Below are 22,118 nucleotides of genomic sequence, written 5' to 3'. Positions count from 1 at the left end.
GGTGTGAGAATGACTACTCCAAAAATGGAAGTAACCAAAATCAACAACAGAGTTAGAAAAAGAAGATCCAGAAGACAACAAACAAATTATCCCCTTCCCCAGAGTCTATTCCATAATCCTATGTACTTCCCTTGCAATTTTCAATTATTTCTGTTTTTGTGGAATTATTTATTTTCTGTCTTCCCTCACTAGAACTAGAGCCTAGTTCACTGAATGCTCAGAACCCAAAATAGTGTCAGTACAGAGTAAGGACGAATGACTATTTGCTCAATAAATGAATGAATGAATGAATGAAAATAAAACAGGAAGGAATGAATGATTTTAAAATTAATTTTAAATATACATTAAAAGCTCTGTAATAAAAAATAGTAAATGGAGTTAGAGTAACTTGACACAAGAGAATAAAGGCAATTTAAAGAGAAAAACTAGAAGAGTATTCACCAAGAACAAAACAAGATCTAATAATTAATGAAAAGGAATACAAGTAAACTTAGAGAAAACTTTTTACTACAAGCTCCTTGACAGCTATGTCTCTATCTTTTTATACACCTTTTCATATCCACAGTGAATGATGGATGTAGAAAGGCAATAAATGCTTGACAAATGAATGAATAAATGAATGCATTAAATGTTCTCAACTTAAAAAAAAATGGGGTGCCTGGTTGACTCAGTCAGTTATATGTCCAAATCTTGATTTTGGCTCAGGTCATGATCTCAAGTTCGTGGGATCAAGCCCCATGTCAGGTTCTGTTCTGACAGTGTGTAGTCTGCTTGGGATTCTCTCTGTCCCTCTTTCTCCACTCCTCCCCCGCTCACTCCCAAGCTCTCTCTTTCAAAATAAGCAAACTTTAAAACATAAATAAATAGGGGTACCTGGGTGGCTCAGTCAGTCAAGGGGCCAACTTCGGCTCAGGTCACGATCTCACGGTTGGTGAGTTTCACCCCCGAGTTGGGCTCTGTGCTGACAGCTAGCTCAGAGTCTGGAGCCTGCTTTGGATTCTGTGTCTCCCTCTCTTTCTGACCCTCCCCTGCTCGTGCTCTGTTTCTCTCTGACTCAATAATAAATAAACAAAAATTTTTTTAAAACAAAAAATAAATAAAAATATTCTCATGAACTCCTCATGGGTCTTAATAAACAGTATTTACCATTCATTTAACTTAAATATAATATACTTGTCTAGAGGATTAAAGTGCTAATTGCAAAATTAATTTTAAAAAATAAAATCAGGGGCGCCTGGGTGGCTCAGTCAGTTAAGCAGCCGACTTCGGCCCAGATCATGATCTCACGGTTTGTGGGTTTCAAGCCCCACGTCAGGCTCTGTGCTGACAGCCAGCTCAGAGCCTGGAGCCTGCTTCAGATTCTGTATCTCCCTCTCTCTCTGACCCTCCCCTGCTCACGCCATCTCTCTCTCCCTCTCTCTCTCTCTCAGAAATAAGTAAAATATTAAAAAAATTTTCAAATAAAACTAAAATTAAAAAATAAAATCATTGACATTTACCATAAAAAACAAAGTCATCTGTTGCAACTATCAATTTAAATCCCCTCTCTGGCTCCCCTACCAAGTTCTTTTTGAAAACTTCTACATGAAAGAGAACTCACCCTGGAGCATCACAGTCTCTAAATGTGAAAGCCGGGACACAAAATTCCTCCTTTAATGAAACCCCGATCTGTCCTCCCCCAGCAGCCAGGTAGGAGTCTACTTCCAGGACAGAACTTCAAATGTGGGTGCACAGCTATCAATGACTTCCATTCCTCCAAGCCATCTGCACAGAGGAAGGCCCTGAACCCCTCCCCGCCAAATGCCCTCCTCCACACAATTCACAATTAAGCCATCTCTTTATTAACATGGCCAGAATGTTCCAGATATGGTCTGACCCTTCCTAATTAGAACTGTCCAATTTAAGCCAGGTTATGTGACTTCCTGTGCACTATATGCTACTATTCACACACCCATAGGTCACAATGTTTTCCTTTTGACAGCCCTGTTGAGATTTCTGTCAGGGGTGCTTGGGTGGCTCAATCGGTTAAGTGTCTGACTTCAGTTCAGGTCTTGATCTCATGGTTTGTGAGTTTGAGACTTGCGTTAGGCTCTGTGCTGACAGCTCATAGCCTGGAGCCTGCTTCCGATTCTGTGTCCCTCTCTCACTCTGCCCCTCACCCATTCATGCTCTCTCTCTCTCTCTCTCTCTCAAGAATAAAACATTAAAAAGAGAGAGAGATTTCTGTTAACTCGTGCCCTTAAGTCTTGTTCAGTTCTGTCCCACTCTGTTCTCACATCCAATCCTACATATCTCCTTGATTATCAGGACTCACACACAGTACCCCATATTATTCCAGGGATAATTCATCTTCTTAGTATCTGTCCATTGATTTAATCCATCAGGATATCTGATTCTCATGAACACATCTTTACATCTTCATCAATTAGATATGTTAAACAGGAAGCCCATTAAGAACCACCATTTAAGTTGACAAAGACCATTATGTCAGTTTCACTACATTCTATATTGTAACTTTGGGGGAAAGCAGGCAGAGTTTAATGGGTGGCCAGGTCCATTAAGCCAAGAAGAAACTTTTATAAGACTTGTTTCTTCTTCTTAAATAAAAGGAAATAGCATGTACTATCTCCATTTTGCTGGGTGCCTGGTTTAGTTTGTAGTACTTGTGACTTTATAAACACAACCAATGCAGCTGATCATTTAGTCGGTTATCACAGAAATGGTGAGTCATCAAGAGCAATTTTAAAAAGCACCCTTTCTTTAAAAGGCTATGTAATTTTCTACTTGCAGCATTAAAAGTCATTTCATTTATAGTTGCTACTAAGCACCACTTTAGAATTAAGATTACATCAAATTGGAGGCAGCTGAACTTTAATTTATCATATTAATTTTCATACTTAAAATAGCTAATGGAAAATTATGTCAAGCTAATAAATTTTCTGCTAAATTCGGTTTCTTAGGATTTGTCATTATTGTGCGACATTTGCCTAAATTAGCACTGTTTTCTTCATACCTTGAGAATTAAAGTCACTTTGGTAGTGGACACCCAAATAGCAGAGAACAGCTTGCAATAGTCTTTTCTTTTTCAATGTTTATTTATTTATTTATTGAGAGAGAGAGAGAGAGAGAGAGAGAGAGAGAGGGCGCCGGGGCAGGGAGGGGGAGGGAGAATTCCAGACTCCACACTGTTAACACAGAGCCCAACTCCAGGCTTGATCCCATAAATCATGAGATCATGACCTGAGCTGAAATCCAGAGTTGGACGCTTAGCTGACTGAGCCACCCAGGTGCCCCACCTGGCGATAGTCTTATATACTTATATATAAATAAGTTTATAAAGGTAGTGTATACATTTATCCTATGTATCTGATAACATCATATATACTTACACCATATATATACATGAGACCTGTATACATTTCTCACTTCAGTATGTTTTACCACTACTGTCTAGGTAAATGGCACTTTTAATCCCACAGCACAGACAGCCCTGAAAGTACTGAAGCAGGACCCCATAGCCACTACAGATAAAAATGTAGGCTGTCAAACATCTCCTGAGTTCAGACTCCTAAGTAGCCTGTATTACTTTTGTGATAAGAGATTATTGAGCCTCTGCCTGAAGAAGCCCTGGGGAGAAGGATCTCACCATTTCATGGCATGGTCCATGCATTTCCAGAAATCTTCTCTGTGGTCTTTGTTTATAAAATTTTTAAGGGGGGGATAACTGATAAAATGGCCTCCAAAAACCTCTACATCTCTCTCTCTTTTTAAAAGGTGTGTCTTCCTCTTAGTCATTTTCTATAAGGAGCATTAATCTAGCTAACTTCACCTTCTCATTCCAATTTGAATGAAAGCATCTGACAATGTCTGCAAATTGATGTTAACATAATATTTTGATCCAGTGTCCTAAGTTTAAGGAGACTTTTCATTAGAACCCAGAACACCATGAACTTCCAGAATCTGTCTAAAACTATAATTTAGCCTACCACAAATCTGATACTATCTGGACACAGTAAAAGGTTAGTTGTTTAATTTTTTCAGACACTGCCAAATAGTTTTACTTCCTTGCCAGTCTTACTACCTGGTAAGCTCTGAGAACTGCAACTGTAACAACATAAACGTGATTTACACACATCTCAAGAAATGTTATTACATTGAAAGGTTATTACATTACATCATTCCATTGAAATAGATGCTTTATTCAGAATCCAGGTTTTTCCTTCCTAACAAGTCCCGTGATTAATTACAATAGTGGGCAGTGCTGGGAGCACACACATATCCTTCCCAGGGTGTACACTCTACTATAACGTGCTATGCATAGAACACATGTTAACAATGTAAGTGACAACTTATTCTGGAGGGGGAAAAAAGATTCTACAATATACAGTATGGATTACCTTTCACATTAAGTTCTATGTTGCACGCGTTTGTGTACTATAGCTCTACTTCTGCCGTAACAAGGTGAGAAAAGTCATACATTTTTATAGCAAAATATCTGACAATGTTACCTTCCCAAGTATAAAAATAAGAATAGAATATTCTTGGGGAGCCAGGTGGCTCGGTCAGTTAAGCATCTGACTTCAGCTCAGGTCATGAACTCGTGGCACATGGGTTCAAGCCCCGCATTGGGCTCTGTGCTGACTGCTCAAAGCCTGGAGCCTGCTTCGGATTCTGTGTCTCCCTCTCTCTCTGACCCTCCCCAACTCTCACTCTGTCTCTCTTTCTCTCTCAAAAATAAAAAAACGTTAAAAAAAAATTTTAAAGACTAGAATATCCTTTCTCTCTTGTATAATTGTTCTTTGCCACATATCAAGTGTTGTGTTGTACTTATTTGCTTTATAGAGTAGTCCGTATTATCAGCAAGTGGGTAGGTAACCAGATGTTGGCAAGGAAAAAAGGGGGGCACATTAGTCATGGTCAGCCATGCAAAACCCTGATATCATATATTTTTAGCTTCTTGTTGCACAGCTGAGGTTAGCTTACTGCCAAGCTGAGGCCACAGCAAACATTTAAATTTGTAATAATCAAGTACTTAAAAATGCTCTGCAAAAGATAATGATGTTCTGAAGTTTTCAAGAGCACTTTACTTTCAGACTATTTTTAAATTACCCTCTACTTAAAACTAAAAAGATTCCAAAGAAGTAAACTTGTTTAGTATGAAAAACAGTGGCAGAAAGAGGTGATACGGTGCATGGTTAAGAACCCAGTCCCTGGAGCTGGACTGGCCATGTCCATGTTCAGGTGCTGACTTTGCCACTTATCAGCTGTGTGCTCTTGGGCTCTGTGCTTCGGTTTCCACATCTCCGAAATGGGGCCATCTCACAGAGTAGTTATAGGGGTTACGTGATATAAATATATGTAAAATGCACAAAAGAGCACCTGACAGATAGTAAGCACATCTATGTGTTCACTATTATTTTTAACCTAAAATGTAGCATGAAGAATATGCAAAAGGAAACATTTCCTTATAAAAGGAATCAACAAATTCAACAAAATCCATTTTACAAGTGTTTACAGAATATCCGGGTCTGCCAAGGACTGTTCGGATCTCAGGGGTAGAGCAGAGGACAAGACACGTGAGGTCCCTGATCTCATGTCACTTAGGGAACCATGTAACAGGCCAATGAAGTTAAAAAAAATTTTTTAAAAACTGTGCTACGAAGAAAATGAAATGGCAAGATGAGAAAGGTGAAATACTCTTATTTTGAAATTCTGTTTTAAGAAATACAACAAATGAAATGCATTACATATTTCCTTATGTCTTGATGTACAAAAAAAAGGGGGGAAATGACTCCTCCAGATTCAAAATGAGTTTATAGGATGACAGTCCTTAATGTCACCTGCAGCTTGCAATCACTAAAATGGCCACGTCCACCTTAGGTGCTCTATCTACATGGAAACCCGAATCCCAGGAAAAGGAAATTCAGGAACTGCTGGCCTAAAGGAGGAAGCACAGCCCTGCGGATCCTGAATGTAACCATTAACCCTTTAATACCCACTGTAAGATTTCAATCTAAGTAAGCTGTCTTAATAAGATGAAACTTTGTCCAAATAATAGTTGTGGATGGGATTAGAGAAAAACAACATCATGTGATAACAAATTTGCATGTTGCTTTCACCTTCTGTGACTCCACCAGGGACAACACATCAGTTAGCAGCTTCTAATTTTCATGCGATATGTGATACTCAAGATAAACAACTATTTTGCTAAATATATTTAAATATACATTTTAAATATTAATCTATTTTAAGATATTAATTATATTAGGTTAAATGCATATATATTTTTTATATTTATATTATATATATATAATTATAACAATTTCAGAAAACCACACCTCACTCTGAAGCTGGGTAACTTCTCTTGCAAATACACTATCGATTGTGGCTGGCATCTGCTTATATAGAGAATTGGAAAGATTCGCCTTAATGGCACCTTTGTATTTTGCCTAGAGAGAGGAAAAAAGGGGGGGAAAATAGGTGTTACTTTTCTTTTTTTTACTATGAATACTGAAAGAGAATAAAAAGAAACTTTCTTCAGAAACAGAATTAATTTAAAATCCTAAAGCCCGTTTTAACCTTAGATACTAGGCTGAAAAACATATTCTGAAGAGAGAGAAATCCAATTTATCGGGGAAAAAGCTTTAAATGAGCCGCTCAAGGAAAGAATGAGTATTTTTCTATTTAAACCCCTGCATGTTTTTAAAAGTGAATCTGTTTGTATGTACTGAGGGTTTCGTAGGTTTGATCGGCGAAGAAAAACATGAGAAAAATGAGACAATTGAGCTGTTCCAGAAAATACAAGTTGTCAGAATGTGCTGTCTAGAACCTGAATGCACAGAGCTCCCTTATTCAAATCTTTTTAACCTCCTACCACGGCTGCAATGAGGGGTGGGTGGGTGAGGGTGCCGTTTCTGTGCCTTCCCACCTCCGATCTGCACTGTCAACACTGCTAACTCATAAAGAGAAAGGCTCCTTCACCGCTTCCCTTAGGAAGATTAAGTTCAAAGTAACACAACACATTGTCCGCTTCCTTTTTTTCCCCCTTGTTCCGCAGTTAACTCCTTCAGGATAAAGAATCCATTAGGAATGAAAGACATCAAGAGAGTCTGCACGGGAGAAATCCCAGAGAATGCACACAAACCAACCCCACGGTGACCCACACCCTGATATTACTCGCACTCAGAGCTCGATTTGCGTGTGGGTTTATCAAGTGCAGACGCGGTGTAAACCTCGTGCTCTCACAACTCTTTGCAGGTGGGTCTCCACTTAAGGAAAATTTGCAGTTCTCCTCAAAATGTTTTCACATCCAGGGAAATAACCCTGAGACTGTCGCGTTGATTTTTTTCCAATATAACTGACGGAACACTAGAGGTCAGTCATTTACAGTACTATTTGACTCATCTTCTTTTCACATTTGTCTTTTCTAAGTGATCCAGTCGCAGACTACAGAAATGCCTCCTCACAGATATTGCTGTTAATGTTGTGCTTTGTAATGCAGCATACGTGTGGCCTGAAATGCTCTCAGAAAGAGGCTCTATGATTTTTCAGCTGGAAAATGAATCGAGTGCATTTCTCACTCTGTGACTTCCTAAGTGTCTCTGTCGAACTGACCCTGCTCAAAAAGAGTTTAAATTGATTTAAAATTACTTACCAAAGATACTACGTTGTATAGAATCAGCTGGTAAATTTTACTTAATTTCAAAATGATATTCAACAATTTATATCTAATACCACCTCTCGGGAAATAAAATAATGGAACTTCTAAAACAATTTTTCCAGTACTTTCTACTTATTGAATATAACCTCTCTTTTCAAGAGTAATCCTACATAGAGAGGAAAGGGCTGGAGTCAAAATATAGACATATATAATAAAATATGTCAACCTTAGAGTTAATTGACATTGTATGTAGAATTACATAATTATACAGATATTACCAACATCCAGTGGTGCTCTCAAAAATATTATTCTCTAATTTTAACGCACAGACTTTTATCTACATGAACAGAAAATGAAAACGCAAGCCACTGTGAAAGTGCAGGTGCACTGTGAAAGTGGGGCGCCTGGGTGGCTCAGTCGGTTAAGCATCCAACTTCGGCTCAAGTTATGATCTCACAGCTCGTGGATTTGAGCCTCACATCGAGTTCTGTGCTGGCAGCTCAGAGCCTGGAGCCTGTTTCAGATTCTATGTATCCCTCTCTCTCTGCCCATCCCCCACTCATGCTCTGTCTCTGTCACAAAAATAAACTATAAAAAAAAAAAGAAAGAAAGAAAGAAAGAAAGTTTGAGTGCCTTACCTCAGAAATAAAAGCACCAATATATTTTACATGGTTTAGCATGGGCGTGTCAGGCACAAACGTACACTTGCCTTTAGACTTTTTATACTCTTCTTTATAATGAATCTAAAAGAGAGAATAATTGACATAAGACAAGAAAGAGGAAAAACCATTTTATTGGTCCTTTTTTGAATAGAAGAATTAGAATTAAATCTAATCAATTAATTAGAGAAAGCCTGTCTTCTGAAGTAAATACTCAAATCAGGAATAATGCTCAAAACCAGCCAAATCACATCAATGGATATCGAACACAGACCTGCAAGGGTGATGAGACAGAGGAAAGAAGACCGTTCTTTAGATAAGTGAGGGTCCCATTATCACCAAGGATCACGTGCGGTGGACTCCCATTGACGACGGGTCCTGTCTGCCCGGCTCGCTCAGCCTAATTACTACACACTCTGATTTCGTTCGACACGTGTCCTAGTTTATCGTTACTTCAAGCCCCTGACTAAACCGCTAAGCCTACAATCAAACAGAAACATAGCTGCCTACCTCTAGGTTTAGAGCAAGTAGTCATCAAGACAGATGTCACCAATTAAGAAGTAGAGGCAGAAATCAAACAAGTGGACCTTCCTGTTAGCACCATTCCAAGCTGGATTAAAGGAAGGGGCGCAAAGGGTAGTCACAATGAGCTTCCTTTACTAATTAATTCCGCTCAAATCAAACTTCCCTAATTTATGAGCACCCATAGGCCTCCCCCCTCTGTGTCCACACCCCAACAGGAACAAAACGTGCCCTGAAAGCTTGCCGCATGGTGGAGGAGACCATTCCAGAAGGCTATGGGTAGGCAGACGCTGGAGACAAAGTTCAGAGAGGTTTAGCTGAGCATTCGCATTTCTTCTCTCAAACTGTAGTAAAATGAATCAGTCCTTTCCCCATGTGGAGGGGCCAGAATTGTTACTCCGGGGAAGGCCCTGCATGAACACACGAGCTGAGAAGTCAGGGTCTGTGGACCAGGCCCCGTCCACACTGTGACACTAATTGCCACCCCATCTGAAAACGGGCAAGGCAAAATTTAGGACTAGTTGAGAGGATGAAGGTAATTTGCTAAAAGTTCTATCAGCCTGTAATAAAGCCACGTTTGTCTCCCAACACTATAAATACTTATGATGCAAAAAATGTCCCAGTTCAGATGGTAAATGACATGGTCTCCCTAATTATAAGCTAAAAGTGAAGTTCAGTTGACTACATACCTGGCTCCTAAAGGACATGACTAACACTGACCTTGCACACTCGCCATCACATAGCGATTTTACCACATGAAGACCTGATTGGAGGGATGTAACTTGACCTGGGGTACGACCAGATATGAACATACTAAGTAATGTTATTTCAAAATACCATATCTCACTGCTGTGACTCAGGTATCAGACGCCTACCCCATTAAACATTTGCTTTATTCATGAAATCAACATTGGAACATATTTATCTTATCTGAGCACTAAATTACTTTTTTTTCTTCTCAGAGATTAGCCATAATTTTAGGTCTCCGCAAATCACCCTCCTCAGCCACTAGTAATTAAACCTTTAATGGCAGTATGATAAATAGTAGGCTATTTTGATCATAAGGAGAAAAAAAAAAAAGTAGCCCCGTTATATAATTAAGTGTGAGAGAAAGGAACCTATCATTAGGCTTAAGTTTGGCTCATTATTTTTATCTTTTGCCACCATCTTTTCCCTGTCACATGCTTCACCGCGGTGGTATGCGATATGGCTACGGGCCTCCTGATAAGCTCTGACCTCAGCAGAATGTTCAGGGCAAGTACGCCGGATAAGGGTGAAGTACTTACTTCCTTCGCTGTGCAGGCAAATGCTTCAGTCTTACGTGGGATCCCCATTCCTTTCCTTGATCTTTATTGAAAAGATACACACACACACACACACACACACACACACACACACACACACACACGTATTATTTGCTTATTGACATTCATATTGTACTTCTAGTGAATTTTACAACATGAGTGGCAGGAAGCAAATGACCTTAAAGTTTTATATAAAGAATGCTATGTATTGTTAGCCCTTCTATACAGGGTCATAGAAAAACTAGATGAAGGGGAACTGCACTCACAAGGGACACAAAATCTTAGGTGAAATAAAGTCACTGAGTCGACAGCCACTTCCTAATATGGCCATGGCCCCATTTGTTGGATAGATTGCCTACGCGTCCCCTTTCTTTCCCAATAACAGAATGCAAATGTATTTATGAGCGTAGCCAGACCCCTGTCTGAGCCTCAGAAGATGAATTGCTCTAAACCAGCCATGGTTTGCTGCTTCCCCTTGGCCAGTGAGCAGCCTCCCCCGGTGCCCAGCTCTGGCCAGGGGACATTTGTAGAAGTCTTCTCAGTGGTGTCCCTGGTGTCTCTGTAATTAAGGGGAGAAATTCGCTCGTATAGCCCGTTGACATTTTGCCTGTCTATTTTCCTTCCCCAGTCACAGGGATGCGGCAGTAGTGATGTCCTCACAAGGTCACCAAACTAATGACGACAAAGCAGAGAGAAGAACCTGATAGCCTGACAACATCCACTGTTCCAAGACTGGACCCCTTACCTCCAGGTTTCATCATGTGAAAATAAAAAACCCCACCTATTTGTTAAGCCTCTGTGCTACAGTTTGCCTATTACTGTGGCCATGTGCACTCATAACCAAGATACTATTAAGTTACCTTCTGGAGTGTTTTTAAATTGATTTTAGAGAGATTGAGTGAGCAGGGGGCAAAGGCAGAGGGAGAGAGAGAGAATCCCAAGCAGGTTCCACGCTCAGCACGGAGCTGGGTGCAGGGCTCGACCCAACAACCCTGGGATCATGACCTGAGCCACAGTCAAGAGTAGGATGCTCGACCGACTGAAGCACCCAGGGACCCCCATCCAAGGTACTTTCTAGTTGCGGGGAGAAAAGGTGGGCAAAGTCGATGACTTAATAGTCAGTGAGATGCCCCAAATACTTACTTAACCTGTGCTCTGGCCACGCCCATTAATCCTACCATGTCTCAACCACAATTCTAGTTAAATGAGTTCAGCAGTGCTTCCTCTTCTTACCCAGTCTCTTTCACTTGGTATGAGATTAGCTAATGGCTGAACATGGATGACAAATGTAGAAATATCTAAGGATATTTCCTTTTTCAGGCACTCAACCAAAAGTACAGAGAAAGTCTTTTCTCCAACGGAGCCATGTTGGCTAAATGCAGCAAACCCTGCAAGAAAGAACCGTGGCCCCATCACTAGGTGGTAATGGGCTGGAGGGAGCTCATAAGCAAGGCAGCCGCCCCAGGCTCTCTTCACACAGTCGGGGCGCTCTCTGGAGGGGTAGCCACGGAATCTGTTTTTAGCACACTGGAAGGGATTACCCACAACAAACAATGTTCAGTTGCCTGGAAAATCTCCTTTCTGCTGCCATGCAAGTGAACACCCTCGGAAGGTTTGAACCAAAACACTGAGTCACAGGCTTCGTGCAGATGTGGCTGAACTAGCTCCAAAGAAACTCTTGGTGCCTAATTTACAAGAAACCTCTAAGAACATCCCCTAAAACCTAATAGTTTTTATGACCACCTGACAAAAGGCCATTAGATCAATGATTCTGATGGCTCAATAGAGTTAATGGGTTTGACTTATTCAAGGAATTCATTAGACAGTTGACTAACAGGCCCAGAGAAAGAATGAGAGAGAGAATATCTAGAGAAATAAACAGAAAAATAAAAGAGGGGGGCCTCGGAGGACCAGGTGTCTTTAAGAATTGGGAAGTAAATTCCACAGAGGGAAGCCACACATTACGGGCAGGGCACGTGAAAGGCAAAAACTAGGTGGAACAAAAACAAATTGAAAAAATGCTTCACACTGATCCCCAAGTGAAGCCACCTAACATGAAAAATACACATTTCTTTCTATGGAGAACTGTAAACAGTACAGACCTCCCTAGACTTTTCTCTAGTCCATTCCTATATAACATTTTAATAAACCATCTGGTGGAGCACCAGGGTGGCTCAGTCGGTTAAGCATCCAACTTCGGTTCAGGTCACATCTCACAGTTCACCAGTTCAAGCCCTATATCGGGCTCTCTGCTGACAGACAGCTCAGGGCCTGGAGCCTGCTTTGGATTCTGTGTCTCCCTCTCTCTCTGCCCCTCCCCCCACTTGCTCGCTCTCTCTCTCTCTCTCACACACACACACAAAAATAAAAATAAACATACAAAAGGAAGTAATTGTTCAGATGATTCCTTGGTAAAAATACAAATTCCAAAAATGAAGCCAGTATCTTAAAATATACGGAATTCTATTTTGAAACAAAATGTGAACATGTACACAGATATAAATTAGGGCACAGTCTATGATCTAAATATTTAAGTAATACAGACATTCTGCTATGCACCACAAAGCTATAATAAATAAAACTTACTGCCACTTGTTTGGTCTCTTCTATACAGAAGTGAAATAACATGGCTTTGGCTTTTGCAAAATGGTAAAAGCCATGTCCCTCAGCATGAGGTTGGTTTAAAGTCACTGAAAAATGGGACGCCTGGGTGGCTCAGTCAGTCATCCGAATTCTTGGTTTCGACTCAGGTCATGATTTGTGGTTTCGTTGAGTTCAAGCCTCGTGTGGGGCTCTGCACTGACAGCAAGGAGTCTGCTTGGGGTTCTCTCTCTCTCTCTCTCTCTCTCTCCATCTCCCTCACTCTCTGCCCTTTCTCCATTCGCACTGTCTCTGTCTCTCTCAAATAAATGAACTTTAAAACAATAAATAGGGGCGCCTGGGTGGCTCAATCGGTTAAGCATCGGACTTCGGCTCAGGTCATGATCTCACAGTTTGTGAGTTCAAGCCCCGCGTCGGGCTCTGTGCTGATGGCTCAGGGCCTGGTGCCTGCTTCTGATTCTGTGTCTCCCCCTCTCTCTCTCCTCCTCCCAATGCTCATGCTGTCTCTCTCTCCTTCAAAGATAAATAAACATTAAAAAAAACCTTTTTTTTAACAAAAATAAATAAATAAATAAAGTCACTGAAAGATGATCTTGTCCAAAACAACTCTAGTAAAATCACCCACTAACTGAAGTTGCCACTTCAATGTCAATGGTTTATATAATTTAGCTCATCCACAATTCCGTTTTAATAAAAAACATAACAATGCTGGAAGAGGTACTGTTTCCAGAGTTACGGAACTTAAGGCTTTCAATGGTAGCGTTACTATTACCAATGCTAGTGTAATAAATAAGACTAAAACTAAGGTAGACTTTGCACGGAAATGCACAGGAGAGGAAGCACAGCAGAGTGGCTAAACCTGAAAGCACTTTGTGTTTAATTCTTGTCCCCGCTGCTTAACTGTGTGACCCAGCAAGATATGAACCTCTCTGAGCCGTTGTTTCGTCACCTCAAAAATGAGAAAAGTGATGGAACTTACATCAGATGCTGCAATGCCTGTCACTCGTACTCAGTAAATCTTAACTAGGCTGATGCGTTCGCTGTTGTCGTCGTTTTATCATTATTCTAGTTTACAAAGAACTTTCACACGCAGTGGCTTAGGAGTATTGAGTAACAGCACAAAGAAATAGTCCATTTAAAATTCAATTACATTACACAGCAAATATATGGAAGCGGCATGATTCCCACCATCCTCTGGCTCTTTCTGACAACAACAAGGAGACAGAGAGTTGTATGTAAAACAGGACAGAATGGATACAGACATAATTTACAGACTCAGTAGTTAATAACAGCTAACATCTCTTGAGTGGTCACAGTGTTCCAGACAGTTCACTAAACATTTCAGATGTGTGACCATTACTTAATCACACTGTGATGGATGTTGCCCTTGAGGAACTGAGCCCAGTCAGGTTACATAACCTGCCCCAACGTTACTGTTAAATTGATGCAGGCGGGTTGACTTCAGAGAACATGCCAACACACTGCCCCACTTTCCTGGACTGACCGCCTTTGAAAACAAGCATTTGCAAAATACTCTGATCGCTTTGTTCATTCACTACAACAGAAACGGCCAGTATCCTGCTCGCTTCTCTCCAGACCCAGGCGTCTATCCACTTTTCACGAGCCACCTCTCCTCTGCATGAGCAATTCGATAACAATTGTTTTAATGAGGGTCTAAATGCTCTTCCCTGGTGAGCTATACTTGTTCCTTGTGCTTCTAGCATTCTAGCTTCCATATTTACTGTTTTACCAATACATAATTACCGGTGTGTGTATATATATTATATGTATATTATATGTATAATTTTATACACACATATATTGGCATAATTGGTATAATTTATATACATATATGTATGTTAAATAACATATACACATATAATTTATATACATATAATAACCGGTTTACCAATTATATATATATATATATAATAAATGGCTTACCAATACATAATTACTAGTGTGTGTATATATATTATATATATATAATTTATCATACATATATATAATTCTACAATCTTAAGATTCCCTGGAAATATAACAGAAACTGACCCCAGTTAATGAAGAAAGTCACAAGAAAAATGCTTCTTTTTACTAATACCATCATCTAATACCATCTAATGCTTCTTTTTACTAATACCAGCCATGTTCCGGGTTCTTAACATGCTGCTCGGTAATCCGTGAATCCAAAATTGTAAATGCATGTTATGTATATACAAGTATATATATATTCCTGATTGGGAAATAGTTTAGAAAACTATTGCATTTATCAAAGTCCTCAAAAAAAAAAATCCCCAAAATAGTTTCTAAAACTGCATTCATTTAGACAGAGACCTCCCAAAACAAATTGCACCACCATACAAGTTAAGAAAGGCTTTGGAGTTCGCACATGGGATGTGCTCTGAAGTTCAATGCTTCATGATTTCATGCCAGAGTGACAATGAAATTCATAAGGGACAGTATTCTGGATTAGGGACACGGAGACCTATTCTGAAATTCTCTGAATAGGTGACCTTGAAGAAATCAGTGAAAGTTTCTGGACTTAGTTCCATGATCTAGAAAACAACTGTGTTTTAACAGAGGATTTCCATGCTTTCTCCCCAATTCGACGATTCTATGACATAACGGTGCCACACACACAATGCAAAGTGAGACAAAAAGTACTTAAGCCACTTACATCACTAATGAGTTTGGTGCATTTTCTGGCCAATTCCATGCTTAGGTCTTCAATAACAGGCTTAAAGAATACCTGTCCAGAAACACAAGGAAAGGAAACATTTTGTCTAATGACCAATGTAGAGGAACAAATACCCTTCTCAGCAGATGCCTTCCCACTCACCATGTCTTCTTCATTTTCTTCTTCCCCTGTTTTTTCCTCTTCAGCTTCATCTCCTACATCCTCAAATACAGGCACCCTCATTTTTACTTTTTATGTCTACAGGGTTTTTTTGTTTTGTTTTGTTTTGTTTTAATTCACTAGAACAGCACCTTTTTCTGTACTGGAGCACCCTTGAGATCTTGGAGTCTCTGGTGTTCTGGAAGAAATGTCCTTGCCTAGCCCTCGTCCCAATTTAGCTTACACTTCACCCTGCTTATCACAAACGCGTGTGAGTGGATAGAACAGGACAGCAGAGAGCGGCCAGGGCCAGCCTCCCAAGTGGAAATACCACTTCAACAGGCAAAATTCGACGTCGTAACCTTTTAAAGTCAACATTCTTTCAACTTGGAAAGGAATCCAAAAGAGACCATTTATTTATATTTCACTAATTTAAGTCATTCATGCAATCGCTTGAAAGAGACTTAAAGATCTTTTTCTGGGAAAACGACTCAGCTATAACACTCCAGATAGCACAGTCAAAAGCCTGTTATCTCCAAGATTTCTCAACTCCGTCTAAATAAAGCTTTCACTGGAACATCAGACATAGCTCTCATTTGGTACAGGGTGAATCTGGATCTTTTAAACTCATTTCATAAACCTAAGTTAAATTTTGTACGAGAGAAACACATACTTCTCACATTCTGAAAAGTACTAACTTTAAATTAGCTGCTTAGAGGCTAGTAATTTATTATGAAAAGCCCTTTGAACCACTTCAAAAAATCCATTCTGGGTTAATTATGACCGTTAATCTTATATTGCTATTGTATTATTTTAATTGTAAACATCATTAAACATGGGAAGTTGCAGTTACCATGGGTTGATATATCATTTAAGAATTCTAGAAACATCATTGTTTCAAAAACATAATATTATGCTCCTCCAATTCGGCCAAGTGTGTCAATTTTTACAAATTCACTAGTTTTCATATTATAAAATAATCACTCTTTATATATTCCTCAATGTGTACTATATGCTTGGGAAAGTTTGGAAAAATAAATTGTAACAGTATTTATAATGTGGTGTGTCATCAGTTATATAATTAAAAATATATTTCTCAAAAAAATTCTTTTTTGTCAATTTAGGCAATTCTAGGCTCTATACAACTCATAATTTATCATTTTGATTATTCAGATTCCAGGGCAAATTAAGTTTCACAAAACCATAACATAACAGTGTTGGACATAAAAAAAAAATCTTATGGCGAATAATGAAACCAATTATAAAATACAGCTTTATCCAAAATACATTATTCTAAGTAGCCAAGTATAATGCTATTTTCTCTTGATATCATATCTAGTTTGAAATTTTTTTCAAGACATTGCTTTGGCTTTATCTAAACTAAAAATTCGGACAAGAAAAATATTCTAAACAGTCATCATGTATAGATTATTCCTCAAATTGTCTTCCAGGAGGTTCCACAGAATACTCTGGCAAAGAAAGGGGGTTTTGTAAGCAAATGTGCCTGGAAAAACTTGTATACCAATCTCTACCCCTATCACTTGGAGATCCACATGGCATAATTACAAATCAAAAGTTCCCAAGAAGACCCACAATGAAGAAAACTAGGTTTCCTTAACCCAGCATTTCTGAAACATGAAATACTATTCATCTAATCTAATCTGATATCTACTTATCTACCTACCTATTTTTTAATGATGCCCAATGCTCCAGAAAATTTAACATTCTTCTGTGAAGTATTACCTAGGGAAACATTATCCTACTCCTTACTCTGAAAAAAAAAAAAAAAAAAAAAAGTTGTATTCCAGAATAGTTATTGGTCTTTTCCCGAAATGATTTTTTTAAATTTTTACTTATTTTTGAGAAAGATACAGAGAGCAAGCAGGGAGGTGGGGGGTGGGTGCAGAGAGAGACAGAACAGAATCCCACGCAGGCCTGATGCAGATGTGGGGCTCGAACTCATGAACCATGAGTTCATTACCTGAGCTGAAATCAAAAGTCGGACTCTTAACCGACTAAGCCACCCAGGCGCCTCTGAAATGATTTTTGATACAGGCTAACTTAATGGCATCATATATCCTGCTTACTAGCAAAATGCCAAAAAGAAGTTCCCCAAGAGCGATGAATTTGGAAACCTTTACTTTTAAAATAACAACTATGTTATTTTAAACATGGCTGTGTAGAGAATTCTACAAGGAAATTCTCTGTGTGTTATATTCTTTCTGTAAAGGAGCAGAATGTGTGAACTCTGTTTCTCTCAAGTTTGCTGCCAAAAGACTGTTCTAATATTCCATAGAAGATCCATTACATTATCTTTATTTGGAAAAAGGGAAGAGCAAGTTCTATGAGCTTTTCTAACAAACTTCTAGAAGCGTAAGGAGAAACTCGTGCCAAAGCTACTTAAGATGACTTGTGTTGCTCACGGTGACATCTATTCCCCATGGTGAATTACCTTCAGTGGACGTCAGAGGCTGCTATTTTCTCATTTCCCATCATGTAATAAGTTCTCATGGACTCTCCGCTGTGCTGGAAGATAATAATTTGTTGAGATTATGCACAGAAGTTTTGAAAGCAAAACCAAACACCATATGCAACATAAACACAAATTTTCCATTTGAGATTTTAGAATTGGAATTTTAAAGCCACAGGCATCCTGAAGAAATCAGTCTTACTAAAACCTCTCTCTTTCACGGAGGACAAAATGAAGATCAAGAGAAATTAATTATCTGTCTCATTCACAGCCTTATTTAATGGAAGGAACACCAGAAGCAGAACTGAGCTGGTGCTCTATGTTCATTCATTCAGATAAGTGCTGCTGTGCCAGGCACCATGCTTGGTGTTAGGGATGCAGTGATGAGCAAAGCATACTCTGTGCTAAGATAAGGCAGAAAATTTATAAAAACTATGATTTAAGACATGTTGGATGAATTCCTTAATGGATTATTTGGCATGCAACACACATTATTCCTTTTGATTGCATGTATCTTTTTTTTTCTTTCACTTGTAAGTATAATATAAAATTCATGTAAAGTTTTCTTTAAAATATTTTAAGCCTTGGGGTGCCTGGGGGCTCAACAGGTTAAGCGACCCAACTTGACTTCAGCTCAGGTCATGACATCGCAGTTCCTGAGACAGAGCCCCGTGTCAGGCTCTGTGCTGACAGCTCAGAGCCTGTAGCCTGCTTCAGATTCTGTGTCTTCCTCTCTCTGCCCCTCCCCCGATCACACTCTGTCTCTCTCTCTGCCCCCCCTCCACCCACTTATGCTCTGACTTTCTCTCTGTCAAAGAATAAACATTAAAAAAAGTTTTTAGGGGCACCTGGGTGGCTCAGTCGGTTGGGTGTCCGACTTCAGCTCAGGTCATGATCTCACAGTGCGCGAGTTCGAGCCCCGCGTCAGGCTCTGTGCTGACAACTAGCTCAGAGCCTGGAGCCGGTTTCAAATTCTGTGTCTCCTTCTCTCTCTGACCCTCCCCTGCTCACGCTGCCTCTCTCTCTCTTTCCTAGAAATAAATTTAAGAAAATATATATTAAAACAAAAAGTTCTTCATGGATAGCTATCATGTTTCAGAATTCCCTATTGTCTTCTTTATCTCTTTTTCTTTAAAACCAAGTTCAATGTTGTGTTTTAACATATATTTTCACCTTGGAACACCCCAGTAAGGGAATCTCTGAAAAACCTCTAATTGTATTATGCTCTACTTACTGTATGCTTCATTTACGTTGCCGACCTTTTATGTTAGTGCTCTATCCATGCCCCAATACAGAAAGAGACCGACGTGGGGTCATATGGTTTCTGGCAACACCCTCTACTTCTAGGTCTGGCTCTCCCACATTCCCTAGGGCAAATGTTTTAATCCCTTGCCACCCTAATTCTCTGTAGTTAAAGAGAAAAACCAAATTGCCAGAAGTTAATAAAAGCAAAGCAGTTTAAAAATAGCAAAGCCCCTTACAAACACAAGATTTGTCAACTATCCAACAAAGGCACACAGTTACAGTAAAAGTATTTGGTGGGAAAGGGTCTTCTCATTTGAAAGGGCAAGACTCTGTCATATCAATGTTTTTAAAGGCCAGAGGGCATCATGCAGCCTATGAGCCTGAGGGTAGGAGCTAACTTGCATGGCGCAACACAGAAGTCTTCAATCTGGTTAGAGTTTGATGCTTTTGTGCAAGCAAATGTGTTTCCATAGCAACTGCCAAGTCCCATGGGTGATTCGGGTCTCTGGGGACAGAAGCCTCTGGCCAAGGAAACTCTATTTCATCACCAGCCATGCTGCGCTTTGACTGCTTTCTGTGTCTTGGTCACATGCATTAAGAATCTCCCAGAATGTGACAAATGTTTCATACTTATTTCACTTTTCCCTCTTCTCTTGGACACGTGCTTTCTTTCCCCTAGCATGGTGACAAGTGGCACTTGCAAATGAAAATCCATAATAATTAAAATGGAGGTTCAGTTCTGAGGTGAGGAAAACGTACAGAGATCAACTACATTTTTCCACTTGAAAAATTCATTCAACATTTCTTATTACAAAATACTCCCCCTGAATGGTGAGGTCACAGAGGAAGCAGTTCATCTGACTTGTCTGCCTGTGTTCACAGTACTCATTTTCAGTTGCCTGGGTTTTGGTTTTTTGTTTCGTTTTGTTTTGTTTTGTTTTGTTTTGATGAGTATCCCCCAGAAGGTTCTTGCTTCTCGGTCGAATCCCTGGTCATTTCACTTTTGCCTCACATAGTTCCTCATTGTTTGGCATCTGTCCAAAAGAGAACTTTACTGAGATGGGGGGATGAAATCGTCTCTTCATACAAGAAATGTAAACTCTCCCGGGCCATTTGTCTTCTTTATAAAAAGAGAAGAGCTCTGCTTAATATTAGTGCAATCTATTTTTACAATTTACATTCATTAAGACCATCTTCTCCTTTTTAATGGCCATTTCATTACTGTTTGTTAATTAGAAATCAAAAGAACACAAAGCAACCTGAATAATTGTCACCATTACTAATTATGCCATTAAAATAAGATTTAACAGAGTGGGGGCTTTTTGTATTCATATTCCTGCTTTCAGAAATAGACAGCCGACTCACGAATGAGAGCTATATATCTAAACTGGTCTTGGAGGAGGAGGAAAGCAAGAAACTGCAAACCGTTTTTACACGATGTCCAGGTTGGGTGTCATTGGAATGCCAAAAATCAAAAGTATCTATTCTTCCAAATGTATTGACTGCAAACGGGGCAGGGGTATTCTCATGCAGAGTCTGCATTAACATAAGCATCCAGTGAACTGAAGGACTTCGGTTTAATTCACAGCTCACTTGAGACTTTAGTTCAGTGTGAACCAAGGCGAAGCTAGTTAATCCTGCAATCGCTCCCACAAGCCTTCCTGCTGAGAAAAGCCTGAGGTCTGAGTGGCCCTTGTGTGGCTTGTGACCAGAACCAAAGACGCAGGCACAGACAGCTTGCCTGTCCCCAAAAGCATCTCTTTCTTAGAATGTTGTGCGAGATGTGTCAGGAAAAATTGCGAAAGACTTTGAAACTGGCGCACACACACAAAAATCACCTCTTGTGTTATCTAGGGTTACCTTCTGGCTAATTTGGCCATTCTCTGGCTTTGAACTGCCGTAAGCACCATAAAATGTTAAAAACTGATAACAATGCTAATGATGCTTTATCCATGCCAATGCAAAGTAATTGTGTCCTGGGGAAAAGCAATTGATTATCTCCTTGTCAATAGAGCCTTTTTGCATTTATTTGTAAATTCATTTCGGCATCCCTGTATTATTCGTATTTTGTGCATTCTTCAAATTCGCCTTTGACCCAATCTCAATCTTAACCTTAGTGTTGCCCTCACTAATAAATGAGTTACAATCTCTTAAATGTGTTCATTTTCTGTTTCATGAGAATCATGATTTCACCATTTTTTAAAAAAAATATCCTTTAACAAATGCAAATGATTTAAATATCCTCCTTGCTTTCTTCTAACGTTTGCAAAACTAGCAAAGGAGAAGGTACTACCGATGGGCTTAAAACCTCATCTTGCGCCTGTGAAATATAGCTGTAACAATTTTTGGTGTTTATTGAAATTAGCTTTTTGTTTTGTTTTGTTTTCAGGTCTGATCTTGCTCGACTATTGGCAAATGCCACATGTGTGCTTGTATATATGTACATTCACACCACACACACACACACACATACACACACACACACAACATACATATGCACTAGAGCAGAGTTAATTCACCACAGCTGCCAGTTCCCTCTTGAAAAGCATACAAGGCTTCAATAAATGCAAAGACTTAATTATTTCTCACATCTGGAAAAACTTGAATATGAGAGTGGATTTATTGAAGAAGCTCTTTGCTTGGCTGTCAACACCATATCAAGAGCCAGAGAGAAAGTGTGGGCTCGATCGCTGTTGGCAATTCTTTAACTCTTCAGAGATAGATGTTCTACCAATTAATTCATAACATGTCCTAAGCAGGGACACGATTTATGAAAACACAGTAAAGTAAAAGATTTCCTCGTCACTTACGGAGAAAATCT

The 22,118-nt window shown here is 39.5% G+C and overlaps 1 protein-coding gene across 2 annotated transcripts in view; it reads right to left on the bottom strand.

Moving 5' to 3' along the window:
- The window catches only part of NEBL (nebulette), a 370,210-nt gene that overhangs the window by 96,652 nt on the left and 251,440 nt on the right, over window positions 1–22,118 (bottom strand). Inside the window, exons 1-4 of one of the 2 annotated variants that reach the window (XM_039233070.1) lie at window positions 15,586–15,666; window positions 15,424–15,495; window positions 8,299–8,403; window positions 6,339–6,449 (exon numbers count right to left, since the gene is read on the bottom strand). The exons of the other annotated variant lie outside the window; for it this stretch is intronic. Coding sequence (XP_039089001.1) covers window positions 6,339–6,449; window positions 8,299–8,403; window positions 15,424–15,495; window positions 15,586–15,666 — 369 coding nt within the window. Of the gene's footprint in view, window positions 1–6,338; window positions 6,450–8,298; window positions 8,404–15,423; window positions 15,496–15,585; window positions 15,667–22,118 lie in introns of those variants that run through there. 2 annotated transcript variants of the gene reach the window in all.

This window comes from Hyaena hyaena, unplaced genomic scaffold (assembly GCF_003009895.1).
Source record: "Hyaena hyaena isolate Hyena2069 unplaced genomic scaffold, ASM300989v1 scaffold_72, whole genome shotgun sequence".
Taxonomy (NCBI): Eukaryota; Metazoa; Chordata; class Mammalia; order Carnivora; family Hyaenidae; genus Hyaena; species Hyaena hyaena.
This window is presented reverse-complemented; position numbering and strand designations above follow the sequence as displayed.